Consider the following 15,683-nt stretch of genomic DNA (forward strand, 5'->3'; position numbering starts at 1 on the left):
GACGTCAAAAGAACTGTCCTAAAATGTATTGAGAGGTCCAACAGTTGGAGGCAGAGTAGGGCCCTATTTGTTTCATTTCAGGGCTGTAAGAAGGGGTATGGAGTCACGAAGAGCACCATTTCCCGGTGGATCAGAGAGGCCATTCGTTTAGCCTACTCCGCAAAAAACGAAGATCCTCCAGGGAACATCAGGGCGCATTCCACCAGGGCAATGGCAACCTCTTGGGCGGAAAAGGGAGATGTTCCGATTGAAACTATATGTAAGGCGGCAGTTTGGTCATCCCCTTCTACCTTCTATAACCACTACAGACTTGATCTTTCATCAACCTCTGACTTAAGCTTTGGCAGGACTATCCTTGGCACGGTGGTCCCACCCAGGTGATGGTCTCTGGAATCTCTCCAGTGGGTGCTGTCGTGGCGAAGAGTAAAAAGCCGGATTACTTACCGGTAATGCTCTTTTAATGAGTCCACGACAGCACCCGTTCACTTCCCCCCCTAAGGATATCAATAGTTAAAGTATATTAACCAAATAATGGATAAGAAAGATGTTAAAATAAGAGAACATTGCCTAATCCTTGGCGGTCCTTCTGGTACTCTGAAACGAAAAACTGAGGAGGAAAGGCGGACCGCCCCTTTTATCTTTCCTGTAGGGTTTCCTGTTCCAAATGGGCGGATCCGATACCTCCAGTGGGTGCTGTCGTGGACTCATTAAAAGAGCATTACCGGTAAGTAATCCGGCTTTTTTCCTCTAAAAATTATTTTTTAGCCCTCAATTTTTTATTTTCACAAGGGTAACATGAGAAATATGACCCCAAAAGTTGTTGTCCAGTTTGTCCTGAGTACGCTGGTACCCCATATGTGAGGGGGGGGAAACCACTATTTGGGCACACATCGGGGCTCGGAAGGGAAGTAGTGACGTTTTGGAATGCAGACTTTGATGGAATGGTCTGCGGGCGTCATGTTAGGTTTGCAGAGCCCCTGATGTGCCTAAATAGTAGAAACCCCCCACAAGTGACCCCATTTTGGAAAATAGACCTCCCACGTAGCTTATCTAGTTGTGTGGTGAGCACTTTGAACCCCCAAGTGCTTCACAGAAGTTTATAACGCAGAGCCATGAAAATAAAAAATCTTTTTTTTTCCACAAATAATTTTTTAGCCCCCATTTTTTTATTTTCCCAAGGATAACAAGAGAAATTAGATCCCCAAAGTTGTTGTGCAATTTTTCCTGAGTACGCTGATACCCCATATGTTGGGGTAAACCACTGTTTGGGCACACGTTGGGGCTTGGAAGGGAGGGAGCTCCGTTTGACTTTTTGAACGCAGAATTGGCTGGAATCAATGGTGGAAACCCCTCAATTCTAACTCCAACCCTAATTCCAACAGACCCCTAGCCCTAATTCCAACCCTACCCCTAGTGGAAAAATAAAAATATTTTCTTTATTTCAATATTTTCACGCCCTATAGGGGTGATAAAGGAGGGGGGTTTATTTACAATTTTTTTTTTTTATTTTGATCACTGTGATAGGGTCTATCACAGTGATCAAAATGTACCTGGAATGAATGTATGAGTGAATCTGCCGGCCGGCAGATTCGGCTCGCACCCGCCATTTTGGAAGATGGCGGCGCCCATGGGACAAGACGGAGGGACCCCGGGACTTGTGAGGTCCCGGGGGGTAGGGGGTGGGATCGGACCGTGGGGGGGAGCAGAGGACAGGATAGAAAGAAAGACTGACGGCGGTGGTAGATCGCTGCCGTCATTTGGTAGTGGGGGCACATTGTGGTCTCCAGCCATGGCCGATGATTTTGCAGCATTGGCGATTGCTGGATTGTAATATTTCACCAAGTTTCATTGGTGAAATATTACAATTGCTCTGATTGGCTGTTTCACTATCAACGGCCAATCAGAGCGATCGTAGCCACGGGGGGGGGCAAAGCCTCCCCCCCATGGGGTGAAGTACAAGTCCTCCTGTACTTGCAAGTAGGGTGACCATTCAGTGACCCTGGTCACCCGACCCACAGGACCGCGATCTCCCCATGAGGCCACATAGGCGTCACAGGTCGGATTGGGACCGACTTTCATGACGCCTATGTGGCATCACAGGTCGGGAAAGGGTTAATTCACGTTTCATCTATAGATTATATTAAAGGGTTTTCTGAAAATTGGAAATTATCCCCTATTAATAAGTTAGGTTAGCAGATAACTTACTGATTGTTGGGGTCAAACCGCTAGGACCCCAATCAAAACCACAAACGGGTCACTTCATGACTCTGTCTGACTGAAGCCGGGGTAGAACGTACCCACCTCTGATCCATTCATTGTCCATGGACTGCGGGAAATAGCAGAGTACTAAATTCTGCTTTCTCCATTACAGATACATGCATGGATGACATAATCATAGTAAAGGTATGGAATATACAGTACATTGTAATCAAAGTATATATTACTATGGAAGTATGGTGTATACCTATAACTTACACATCAAAAAGCCCAGTACCCTTTGGTCACCTCCTATATTGTCAAAATCGAGAAAATAAAAGACATACTTGCCCACTAAAATATCATGACGTATATTTATTCTATCAGTTACTATGTAAAGTGGTTCAATAGTAATGATTGCAATAATGTAACCAATAATTATTGCTGTATAATACTAGGTAAATGATGAAAATTGAGATTTATATTTGGTTGTTTTAAAAAAGAAACTGAATGGAGACTGGTGCAGTCTAGAAAGATGTATTACAAATCTATACTATACCAGTGTGGCCTTTTCAGAAATCTGATAGGACCCGGTTTATCCGAGCCGATTTCTCTGCTAGATCTCCGGCCGCTGACATTTGCTATGTTCACTGCGGGTGACATATTTTGTAGCTGCACAGATATTTCCCACTTTGTATTACTAACAGCAGGCTTTAACTGCTGTGTTGACAAAATTCCATTATTTTTTTTTTTTTTTTTTTTTTTACACTAACCCAAACATTTTTGCATCTGTTTGTGTAAAAGCTTATATAGGCTATGGCTGCAGCACAGGCTACATCGCAGTTCAATACAAGTTAATGGGGTCACAATGCGGCCCTGAGGATGTGACCACAAGCAAGTTGCAAAAAGCTAAGCCTCCCGAGACTCTCTGCAGCATTGTGGTGGCAGTGCCCTAGGGTGGCTGATATTTGCCCATTAAAGATCAATCCTCAGTGATGCTGGGCCCATACGGCATGCGTATTGTCATCTGGGCAGTCTCGGTTTACTCGGGGTTATGTGCTGCCGACTATAAACAATCCAGTCAGCCGGTGAATGAGCTTTTTGCTTCTTTTCCTGTTGATCGGTGACATGTTTAGTGTGGGGATCACAGACACTTCTGAAAGCTGATTCTCTTATCTGCCTGAAATCTCACATTTCGTTTTCTGAACTCCATATTTTTCTCTTTTCAGTCATCTAGACAAGCATGTGGCATACCCGGACTTGCCCCTTCAGAAGAGAAGTAAGTTCTAAAATGATGGTGTATGTATGTGTATATTGTGAGGGGTTGACCCGCTTTGCTGCTTCCTCAGGTAGACACAGGAACACTTTGGTGGTGAAACACCTGCTGGTTTATTGGAATCAGCACACACCAAGGCAGGGTTCATGAAACAAAAACAGAGCCTATCTGGCTTAACGGGAAAACAAAACAAAGTGTGACAGAGTTCTTTCCTCTGCAGGTCTCAACCTGCAGGCACCAAGCAATGTCCTCCACCTTGGAGCTATCTCCCAAGACACCACACAGACTGTCTCTCATGATATATATATATATATATATATATATATATATATATATATATATATATATAATATCTGTATATTGATACTGCCCATTGTCTGCCTACTTATAGATGTTTGACACGAATGTGATGTAATAAGCACTGAAAGAACACCAGAGGTTAGACGCCCAACCTTCTACTAAGTCTTCTTTCTGCTTTCAGGGACGGAAATCTGCAGGACATTGTGAGCAAAGGCAGCTTGCATGAGTTCCTGGTGAATTTACATGAGAAGTTTGGTGCTGTGGCATCCTTTTGGTTTGGTAGAAGGCTTGTGGTTAGTCTTGGGTCACTGGATCTTTTAAGACAGCACATTAACCCCAACAAAACCTGTGAGTATGCAAAACTTTTAACATGAATAGCTAAACATTGTTTCGAAGGAATATGATAAAAGGGGTGAGCAAATTGGATTTTTTTTTATTATAATCCTTTTTAGTTGATATGCGCATGTTTTGGATTTGCAGTAGAAAATTCTGATCCGTATCTTGCGTCTCCCCACAGTAGCGCATAATGAAGCATAGGAGCAGTGTCACTAATGTATCGGCACACCTTCCTGAGTAGTTCCATTAAAAGAGATCCTTAAGTTCTAGGGAGGTCGTGTTTCAGTCCCTGGTTCCAGAATCCCCCTTTTTTCACTTCCAACGTATTTCCTCGTGATGCTTTATGCATCAGGGGAGATGGCAAGTTCTGCCAGTCCTAGTCCCCTGGCTTGGCTGCAGCATGTCTCCTCAAACCGGTGATGGAATCCTATAGTCAGACTAGGGATAGAAACATGATCTCCCTAGCACTTAAGGATCTTTTAATGGAACTACTCTGGATTGTCTGACACATTGATGAGATTGTTCCTAGTCTTTATGCGACACTGTTTTATATTTATAGGGCTTGGTATAATTCAGTTAAGCAATTCTAAGTTGGTGGTTGATTTTTATATATCCGTGTTTATGTTATTAAATAAGTTTTCAATCTACTTTTCCTTTTTTTTTTCTTTTTCCTCGCTATAATTTTTCATCAGTAGATAGTATTGGTACATCTGTATTATTTGCTAAATGGTTACTAGGAAATCCTTCAGGTTGTCAAAACTGTGCAGGAAAAAATGCAGTGTGCACAGAGCCTTAGTACTCTTTTAAAAAATGGGTACTGTTGTATTTATTCTGAACTTCGGACTGAAACATTGTAGAAAACAATTGTACAGCAGCTGTTCATGTATTTTGAAATTCCTATTTTTATGGAGCATCTTCGTGGGGTTTTTTTTTTTTTAGCCACCCCATCTTTTAGCCTATAGTCATGTCTGTGTTTGCAGAGGTTCTCTTGCGATACTTACTGGTCGTTGCCTTCAGCTGTTTCCAGCCCGCTCCTCCTCAAGACTCTGTGCGGATCAGCAGGTCACAAATGCGGTCAGATGGCGCTGGAAACGGCCAAAGACTGCGCCCGGTAAGTATTGCAAGCAATGCACTCTGCATATATACAGTGTTACTATATGATAATAGATGGGGGCAGGGGAATGAATCGGAGCACTCTTTTTAATTACTGCATGTCATGATCTTGTTCTAGCCGACCCCTTCCAGATGATGCTGAAGTCCCTGTTGGGATACCAGTCTGGGGTTATTGGAGAAGCGACTGAAAGTCATATGCAGAAGAAGCTGTATGAGAACGGCATCAACAAGTCTCTGCAAAGTAATTTCAGTGTAATAATAAAGGTACATCACAATTATCTCTAGTTTGTAGGGGATGATTATTATTTATTATAGCGCCATTTATTCCATGGCTCTTTACGTGTGAGGAGGGGTATCTAATATATAAAGCTCAATGTGTGTTTGTATATATGTGTGTATGTCCGGGATTGGCATCTGCACCATCGCAGCTACAGCCACAAAATTTTGCACAGTCACACGTCTGGACCCCGAGAGCGTCATAGGCTATGTTGTGAGGCAAAATTTTAACCCCGCGCATACCAATTCACCAAACAATTTTGCCCCTATGTACATAATGGGGAAAAAGTGTATGTGTATGTCTGGGATTGGCATCTGCAACATCACAGCTACAGCCACAAAATTTTGCACAGTCACACGTCTGGACCCCGAGAGCGTCATAGGCTATGTTGTGAGGCAAAATTTTAACCCCGTGCGTTCCAGTTCACCAAATAATTTTGCCTATTATTCGTATCATTTCTATGGTGTTATCGTCCTTCTGTAAAGCTGGAAATAACACTTTATTACCGTGCCAACACAGACCACCCTCTGACACAGACTGCAGGGGGAGACCAGTATCACACAGGATAGGATAGATACACAGCTCAGCAGTCAGTAGCACACATGATAGGATTAGATACACTGCTCAGCAGTCAGTATCACACAGGATAGGATTAGGTACACTGCTCAGCAGTCAGTATCACACAGGATAGGATTAGATACACAGCTCAGCAGTCAGTATCACACAGGATAGGAATAGATACACAGCTCAGCAGACAGTATCACACAGGATAGGATTAGATCCACGGCTGAGCAGTCAGTAACACACATGATAGGATTAGGTACATGGCTCAGCAGAAAGTATCACACAGGAGAGGATTAGGTACACAGCTCAGCAGACATTATCACACAGGATAGGGTTAAATACATAGATGCACATGTTTATCAAAAGGCTCTTGAATGAGTTGAAAATAAAATACTATCAATACTTGGGTAATCGTTTAGTTAATTTGTGTTGCAAATCTGTAGTGTTGAATTTATGATGTGAAATGTTTTTATGTGCAATATAATCATTATAAATTGTTATAACCACAGTTGGTTACTATGCCCAGGCAACGCCGGGCTCTTCAGCTAGTACATAATAAAAACAAGTACAGTAATCTTAAACAATACAAGTCACGACTGGTACAGGAGGAGAGAGGATCCTGCCTGCGAGGGCTCACAATCTACAAGGGATAGGTAAGGATACAGTAGGCGAGGATAGAGCTGGTCGTGCAGCGGTTTGGTGAATCAGTGGTTACTGCAGGTTGTAGGCTTGTTGGAAGAGGTGGGTCTTCAGGCTCCTTTTTGAAGGTTTCCACGGCGGGCTAGAGTCTGATATGTTGAGGTAGAGAGTTAGAGGAAGGGGGATATGCGGGAGAAATCTTGTATGCGATTGTGGGAAGAGGAGGAGATAAGAGGGGAGTAGAGAAGGAGATCTTGTGAGGATCGGAGGTTGCGTGCAGGTAAGTATCGGGAGACGAGGTCACAGATGTATGGCGGACACAGGTTGTGGATGGCTTTGTATGCCAAGCTTAGGGTTTTGCAAATAAAGTCCGTGGAGCCTCATTTAAGAGTCTCAAACACGGGACTAGCCAGATCTTCCTCCAGGTAAGGACCGAGCCAAGGGGTGGCTCCTTTCGGAAACCACTATATTAAGTGGCCCTTTAACCCCTTCACGACCCATGACGCCTACGTAGGCGTCATGAAAAGTCGTGCCCAAACGACCTATGACGCCTACGTAGGCGTCATGCTATAAATAGCCCCCCTGCGGGTCGGGTGACCGGGGTCACTGAAAGGTCACCCGACCCGCACACAAAGGACACTCTACAGTTAATCCCTGGGGCGTGGCTTAGCCCCCACGTGCCTACGATCGCTCTGATTGGCTGTTTCACTTTTAACAGCCAATCGGAGCGATTTGTAATATTTCACCAATGAAATTTGGTGAAATATTACAATCCAGCCATGGCCGATGCTGCAATAGCATCGGACATGGCTGGACACCGACCCCCGACCCCCCCCCCCCCCACACACCGACTGGCGGTGCCGATCGGCCCCCGCCACCGATGGACGGCGGTGATCGTTCGCCGCCGTCCTCATCTGCTCCCCCTCCCCTGTCGATCGCTCCCTCCCACCTTCCGATCCCCCCAGGACCTCCGATCGTGCTCCCGGCGTCCCGCCGTGGCTCCCGGCGTCCGGATCATGGGCGCCACCATCTTGCAAAATGGCGGGCGCATGCGCAGTGCGCCTGCCATTGTCCAAGATGGCGGCGTCCATGAATTTGCCGGTTGCGTTCATTTTTCATTTTGATCACTGTGATACACTCTCACAGTGATCAAAATGAAAAAAAAAGTAAATACACCCCCCTTTTATGACCCCCATAGCCAGGCGCAAATAATAAAATAAAAAAAATATTTTTTTTTCCATTTAGGGCTGGAATTAGGGTTAGGGCTGGAATTAGGGTTAGGGCTGGAATTAGGGTTAGGGCTGGAATTAGGGTTAGGGCTGGAATTAGGGTTAGGGCTGGAATTAGGGTTAGGGCTGGAATTAGGGTTAGGGCTGGAATTAGGGTTAGGGCTGGAATTAGGGTTAGGGCTGGAATTAGGGTTGTAGTTAGGGTTAGAGTTGGGATTAGGGTTAGTGGTGTGTTGGCGTTAGGGCTGTGGTTAGGGTTATTATTAGGGTTGGGTTAGGGGTGTGTTGGGGTTAGGGTTGGAGTTAGAATTGAGGGGTTTCCACTGTTTAGGCACATCACGGGGTCTCCAAAAGCGACATGGTGCAACCATTGATTCCAGCCAATTTTGCATTCAAAATGTCAAACAGCACTCTCTCCATTCCGAGCCCCGACGTGTGCCCAAACAGTGGTTTACCCCCACATATGGGGTATCAGCGTACTCAGGAAAAATTGCACAACAACTTTGGGAGTCTAATTTCTCCTGTTACCCTTGGCAAAATAAAAAATTGGGGGCTAAAAAAATGATTTTTGTGAAAAAAAAATGATTTTTTTTGTTTTCACGGCTCTGAGTTATAAACTTCGGTGAAGCACTTGGGGGTTCAATATGCTCACCACATATCTAGATAAGTTCCTTGGGTGGTCTAGTTTCCAAAATGGGGTCATTTGTGGGGGGTTTCCACTGTTTAGCCACATCAGGGGCTCTGCAAACGTAACATGACCCCCGCAGACCATTCCATCAAGTCGTTATTTCAAAACATCACTACTTCCCTTCTGAGCCCCGATGTGTGCCCAAACAGTGGTCCCTCCCCACATATTGGGTACCAGCGTACTCAGGACAAACTGGACAACAACTTTTGGGGTCCAATTTCTCCTGTTACCCTTGTGAAAATAAAAAATAGCGGGCTAAAAAATCATTTTTGAGGAAAAAAAAATGATTTTTTATTTTCATGGCTCTGCGTTTATAAGCTTCTGTGAAGCACTTGGGGGTTCAAAGTGCTCACTACACATCTAGATAAGCTCCTTGGGGGGTCTAGTTTCCAAAATGGGGTCACTTGTGGGGGGTTTCTACTGTTTAGGCACATCAGGGGCTCTGCAAACGCAACATGATGCCCGCAGAACATCCCATCAGTCTGCATTCCAAAATTGCGCTCCTTCCCTTCTGAGCTCTCCCATGCGCCCAAACAGTGGTTTCCCCTGACATATGGGGTATCTGTGTACTCAGGACAAATTACACAACAACTTTTGTGGTCCAATTTCTCCTGTTAGCCTTGTGAAACTAAAAAATAGCGGGCTAAAAAAATCATTTTTGAGGAAAAAAAAATTATTTTTTTATTTTCACTTTTCTGCCTCATAAACTTCTGTGAAGCACTTGTGGGTTCAAAGTCCTCACCACACATCTAGAAAAGTTCCTTGGGTGGTCTAGTTTCCAAAGTGGGGTCACTTGTGGGGGAGCTCTAATGTTTAGGCACACAGGGGCTCTCCAAACACGACATCGTGTCCACTAACGATTGGAGCTAATTTTCCATTCAAAAAGTCAAATGGTGCTCCTTCCCTTCGGGACCCTGCCGTGTGCCCAAACAGTGGTTTATGACCACATATGAGGTATCTGTGCATTCAGGAGAAATTGCGCAACAAATTTTAGGATCCATTTTATCCCATTGCCCATGTGAAAATGAAAAAACTGAGGCTAAAAGAAAATTTTTGTGAAAAGTCCTTTTTTTTTTTTTTATGTATCAATTTGTGAAGCATCTGGCGGTTCAAAGTGCTCACTATGCATCTAAATAAGTTCCTTGGTGAGTCTATTTTCCAAAATGGGGTCACTTGTGGGGGAGCTCTAATGTTTAGGCGCACAGGGACTCTCCAAACGCGACATGGCAACCGCCAAATATTCCAGCATATTTTCCATTCAAAAAGTCAAATGACGCTCCTTCCCTTCTGAGCCCTGCCGTGCGCCCAAACAGTGGTTTATGACCACATATGAGGTATCGGTGTACTCAGGAGAAATTGCCCAACAAATTTTAGGATCCATTTTATCCTGTTGCCCATGTGAAAATGAAAAAATTGATGCTAAAAGAAATTTTTTATTGGAAAAATTAAAATGTTCATTTTTTCTTTGCACATTGCTTTAGTTACTGTGAAGCACCTGAAGGGTTAATAATCTTCTTGAATATAGTTTTGAGTAGCTTGAGGGGTGCAGTTTTTAGAATGGTGTCACTTTGGGGTATTTTCTGCCATATAGACCCCTCAAAGTGACTTCAAATGTGAGGTGGTCCCTAAAAAAAATGGTTTTGTAAATTTTGTTGTAAAAATGAGAAATCGCTGGTCAACTTTTAACCCTTATAACTTCCCAACAAAAAAAAATTTTGTTTCCAAAATTGTGCTGATGTAAAGTAGACATGTGGGAAATGTTATTTATTGACTATTTTGTGTCACATAACTCTCTGGTTTAACGGAATAAAAATTAAAAATGTGAAAATTGCGAAATTTTCAAAATTTTCGCCAAATTTCCATTTTTTTGACAAATAAATGAAAACATTATTGACCTAAGTTTACCACTAACATGAAGCCAAATATGTCACGAAAGAACAATCTCAGAATCGCTAGGATCCGTTGAAGCGTTCCTGAGTTATTACCTCATAAAGGGACACTGGTCAATATTGCCAAAAATGGCCAGGTCATTAAGGTCAAAATAGGCTGGGTCATGAAGGGGTTAAGTCAATATCCAGCTCTTTACGAATTTACAGATATGACAAGGGAAATACCAAGGCCAGGTATCCATCCGCAGACAGCTGTTTCAGGGTGTTGCCCCTCATCAGTGTGGAGTAGGATTCTGGCTAGGTGGGAGCAATGCCTAGTAGACCAACATCACGAAACAATCACTGACCTCAGGGAGACCAGTCAAAGAAAACACTGCGGCAGCCGGCAAAGGCGCTCAATCAGTGAAATCCTAGGTGCAATGCTCCCTGGCTGGGTCCTTCCCTGGAGGAAGATCTGGCTAGTCCCGTGTTTGAGACTCTTAGATGAGGCTCCACGGACTTTATTTGCATATTCGTATTTCCCAGGGAGCATTGCACCTAGGATTTTACTGATTGAGCGCCTTTGCCGGCTGCCGCAGTGTTTTCTTTGACTGGTCTCCCTGAGGTCAGTGATTGTTTCGTAAAGCTTAGGGTTTTGAACTGGAGTCTCTTGGTAATGGGGAGCCAGCGAAGGGATTGACAGAGGAGAGGCTGGGGAATAGCGGGGGTATAGGTGGATTAGTCGGGCAGCAGAGTTTAGGCTAGATTGGAGAGGCGCGAGAGTGCTAGAAGGGAAGCCACAAAGCAGGATGTTGCAGTAGTCAAGGCAGGAGATGAGGGCATGCACTAGAAAGAGATGATGGTCCCTTAATTGGAAGGAAGTGATTCTGCTGATAGACTTTTATCACAACACAGGAAATTTAATGGGAACCTGTCACTTGTACCCTACTAAACTGCCCCCAGCTCCTCACAAGTCATGTAATGTGCTTCCCTAATGTGTCTGTAAATCTAAGCGCCCCAGTATTTAAAAAGAAAACAAAACTTTTTTACTCTTTGTTTACCTTCTATGTAAGTTCCTGCCTTCCAGCCATGTGTGAGGTGCTGGGTTTTGGTATTGTGACACTCCTTTTGGCTAGTAGTCACACCTGCTGCAGTTTGAATTATGCCGGCTGAGCCGCTCTGATGCCACGGGCTTTTCTTAGGAGGTCTCATGGCTTTGCAATGATGGCCAGCACATAGGTCATATGCATGTCCCTGCTTCTTTTTCAATCTCCCCATTCTCTGGAAGCTGCTGGTACTCAATTTTTGTGTACTTCTTAGTACCTACAGCTTCCAGAGCATGGGAAGATTGAAAAAGAAGCAGGGAACATAAACCCATCTGCAATGCTTATGTACTGGGAGCTGGCCGTCATTGCAAAGTTGTGGGATTTCCTCTGAGGGGACGGGAATGTCAGAACAGTTCAGCCCATCATTCAGATAATGATGGGAGTCACTACTGGCTGGAGGAGCGTGACAGAAGCCACATCCAGTGCCATCCACAAGACTGGAAACCACAGCTTACATACAAGGTAAGATTAAGGCTACGTTGCGTTTAAATCCGGACACTGAAAACCGGACTCCTTCCCAGAAATCGCGCGTTTTTTTTCTGCGTGATTTTACCGCGATTATGTTCGCAATTTTCGCGTGCGATATTCAAGCACGTTCCAAGCTATTTGAAGCATCGCTTGGAATGTGATTGACAGGTTGGTCATACTCGTCAAACATAGTGTTTGACAAGTGTGACCAGGTTTTTACTATTGAGGCCGCCTATGCGGCCTCAATAGTAAAAGAATGTAAAAAATAATTTAAAAAATAAAAAATCGGGGTATATTTCCCTTCCGACGTCCCGCGCAGTCTCAGCAACGCTCCCGTTCCCAGCGATGCCTTGCGAGACCTGTGATGACGTTGGTCTCGCGTTGCTATAGTGATCTCACGAGACCGCTAGTCACGCGAGAGTACGTCATCACAGGACCTTGCCGCAAGGCATTACTGGGAACGCTTAGGCCGGGAATGCAGCGCGGGACGTCGGAAGGTAAATATACCCCGATTTTCTTTTTTTTTTTTTTTTTACAGGGGTATGGTACCCTGGGCCTGGAGGACAGTCTCCTCTACTCCACACCGTGGGTACCAACCACACATGAGACGCTTAACTTCCCGCATGGTGGGCATAGCCACATGCGGGAAGTAAGCGATTCTCATGCATTCTTATGGGTGCGGAATCGCGGCAATTCTTTGCGATTCCGCACAAAAGAATGAGCATGCTGCGATATTTTTTTTTTTTTTTTTTCCCGCGATGCGAATCCGCCGCAGAAAAAAGCGCAGCATTAGCACAGCATGTGCGGAATGCCATAGGAATGCATGGGGGGCGTTCTGTACAAGATTTTTAAACGTTTTCGCGCCGAAAATCGTGGCAAAAACGCTTAAAAATCGCATCGTGGGCACACAGCCTAAGTGTTTTTATAACTTCTGTACTGGGGCATGTAAGCTCAGACACATTAGGGCTGCATATTACATGGCCTCTGTGGCAAGGGGGCAGTTTACTAAAACAATGACTGGACAGGCTCCTTTTTAATTCCATTGTTGCTGTGATGACTTTTTATTAGCAGAGTACACCTATGGCAGCCTGACGAAAGCTGTATAAAAACAGTCTGTCATCTGACAAGTTGCAGGAACCTACTGAAAATTGATTTAAATTCTATAATATCAGATTGTACCTGCTTCTCATTATACACGGTAAGTACAAAAGAGAACAATTCTGAAGCTTATTTTGGAGAAACTGCATTATTCCATTGTGTGGAGACACAACCCATTGAAATGCCCTATTTTCCTACCTGATTCTGGAAACTGGGTGGTCCTGTACACTGACTATTCGGTGCTACATCTTCCCTGCCCCCCCTCCCCACTTGCTGTTATTGAGCATGATTGATGTCCTGGCATGCGTCTACAAGGTGCCCAGTTGTACTGATGCCCCAACTGCTTGTCGCCTGCTCTGGCAGCTGGCCATAATCTTAGTATTAAATTAGGAAGACTGATGTGAACAATGCTCAGAGTGGCAAAATATAGAACAACTTTTTATGCTGATCACGGTCCAGTATAAATGCCCCTGGGAAGGCAGTCGGGGGGGCGGGGAGGGAGGAGATGGCCAGCTGGCTGTTCATTCACACAGTGGGACGAGGAATTACAGAGGACTGCACAATGCAAACTTGTAAGAAAAGGTGCCCGAGAACCATTTCATGGGAAACATAAGTATTCTCTAAAAAACCTGTCTGTGGAGGCTAGCAGTACTCTCTAAAGAACGGCTGATAGACTCTATAAAGGTAGAAAGTATTTATGGCGTAGACCATATCAATCTGTAGATTGTTAATGGTGCAACCCTAAAGTCCCCATAAACATTAAACAACTGTGGGTCAAACAGTACTTCAGCCATCTCTCCCATACACAGGAGCACACGTTCAGCAAGTGATCCTGTGTTCTCTGAGCGCCTCTGGCTGACATCTTGGCCGGTGGCTTTTCTTTGGGAATACAAAATTGGGTATGTGCAGTCAGTTGAATGGCACCCCCATACACTTGCGTGTCGGCCTGTCCTGTCAATATCGACCATTACAGCCAACATTGATCTAATGTGTATGGGGGTCTTAAAGGGAATCTGTCACCCATTTTTAGTGATATCATGTAAAGATATTCAATTCTGTGACACAAAAGGATTATATTAGTACTTTTGATCCACCCCTGACCCCGCACCTTTGATGCATAAATACCTTTTTAATCACTCTTCCAATGTATGTAAATCACCGCGGTCCGGTCCGATGGACGTGGCTTATCCCCCCACCTTGGCTTGCTGGACGTAATTTCATCTGTGAATATCACAGATGCCGTTGTGTTTTCGCGCCTGCGCATTGATAAGGCCGCTTGCCCAACTGTGGGCAAAGCATATAATCACTACTGCGCATGCGCAGGTATTTTTCCCTACAGTGTATGACCCGGAAGTCATCATATGCCAGAGACGCTCTTCCTGGACACCGGATACCTGAGAAAAGGCCTGAGCAGTGCGTTTAGTAGATGATTTTCTTTCTCAGGTTCCGGGGTGATGCGCACTGCTCAGGCCTTTTCTCAGGTATCCGGCGTCCAGGAAGAGCGTCTCTGGCATGTGAAGACTTCCGGGTCATACACGGCAGGGAAAAATACCCGCGCATGTGCAGTTGTGATTATATGCTTTGCCCACAGTTGGGCAAAGCATACTGCGCGAGTGGCCTTATCAATGCGCAGGCGCGAAAACACAACGGCATCTGTGATATTCACAGATGAAATTATGTCCAGCAAGCCGAGGGGGAAGGAGAATAAGGAAGTGATTTACATACGTATGTAAACTGCCGCTGTCCGATCCGATGGGTGGGGCTTATTCAACTGCTCCCCCCCCTCCCTGTCTTGCTCTACACAAGAAATGCGTAGAGAAAGACAGGGAGGGGGGAGCAGGTGAATAAGCCCCGCCCAGCGGACCGGACAGCGGCAGTTTACATACATCTGAACCGATATAAAAAAGGTATTTATGCATGAAAGGTGCGGGGTCACGGGGAAGCAAAAGTACTAAGAGAATCCTTATGTGACACATAATTGAATGATATCATTATATGATATCTCAAAAAAGGGCTGACAGATTCCCTTTAAGTCTCTTGTGATGTGTAGTAGTAGGAGTTATTTTTAGCTGGATTCTTTGACTGTCAGTTGAATAGCTAAATAGTAATGGGAAAAATGGAATCCTATGTGTCCTATAAGGCTGTGTAATCAGCAGTATTTATCTTTCAGCTCTCGGAGGAGTTACTATCAAAGTGGAGTTCCATTCCTCAATCTCAGCATGTGCCCTTGTGTCAACATATGCTTGGATTTGCCATGAAATCTGTTACACAGACTGCAATGGGCAGCACCTTTGAAGATAACCAGGAGGTTCTCCGATTCCGTAAGAACCATGATACTGTGAGTGCCATGTAAATACTGTGAGGAGAATAACGTGACCTTTTCCATAATGCGCCATCCCGCTGTCAGGGCACTTGTATTTGCCGTGGAGTAAAGGGGCATTTTGGAGAGCTGATACTTTACTTATCTCGTAGAATGCAATTATTGGTACAATATCATCCATTGGAAACACTTGGTGGCTTTTTGC

General features: G+C 44.6%; 1 protein-coding gene across 2 annotated transcripts in view; it reads left to right on the forward strand.

Annotated features, from left to right (window-relative positions):
* CYP20A1 (cytochrome P450 family 20 subfamily A member 1) overlaps nucleotides 1-15,683 on the forward strand; it is a 95,492-nt gene that overhangs the window by 13,895 nt on the left and 65,914 nt on the right. Inside the window, exons 2-6 of one of the 2 annotated variants that reach the window (XM_073541829.1) lie at nucleotides 2,372-2,403; nucleotides 3,426-3,475; nucleotides 3,954-4,120; nucleotides 5,340-5,485; nucleotides 15,329-15,496. In XM_073541829.1, the coding sequence (XP_073397930.1) occupies nucleotides 2,380-2,403; nucleotides 3,426-3,475; nucleotides 3,954-4,120; nucleotides 5,340-5,485; nucleotides 15,329-15,496 (555 nt within the window). In that variant the 5' untranslated portion in view covers nucleotides 2,372-2,379. The remainder of the gene's footprint in view (nucleotides 1-2,371; nucleotides 2,404-3,425; nucleotides 3,476-3,953; nucleotides 4,121-5,339; nucleotides 5,486-15,328; nucleotides 15,497-15,683) is intronic. The other variant, XM_073541828.1, reaches the window with a different exon arrangement.

Source organism: Dendrobates tinctorius, unplaced genomic scaffold (genome assembly GCF_039654945.1).
Source record: "Dendrobates tinctorius isolate UK_male_01 unplaced genomic scaffold, ASM3965494v1 ptg000125l, whole genome shotgun sequence".
NCBI classification, from domain to species: domain Eukaryota; kingdom Metazoa; phylum Chordata; class Amphibia; order Anura; family Dendrobatidae; genus Dendrobates; species Dendrobates tinctorius.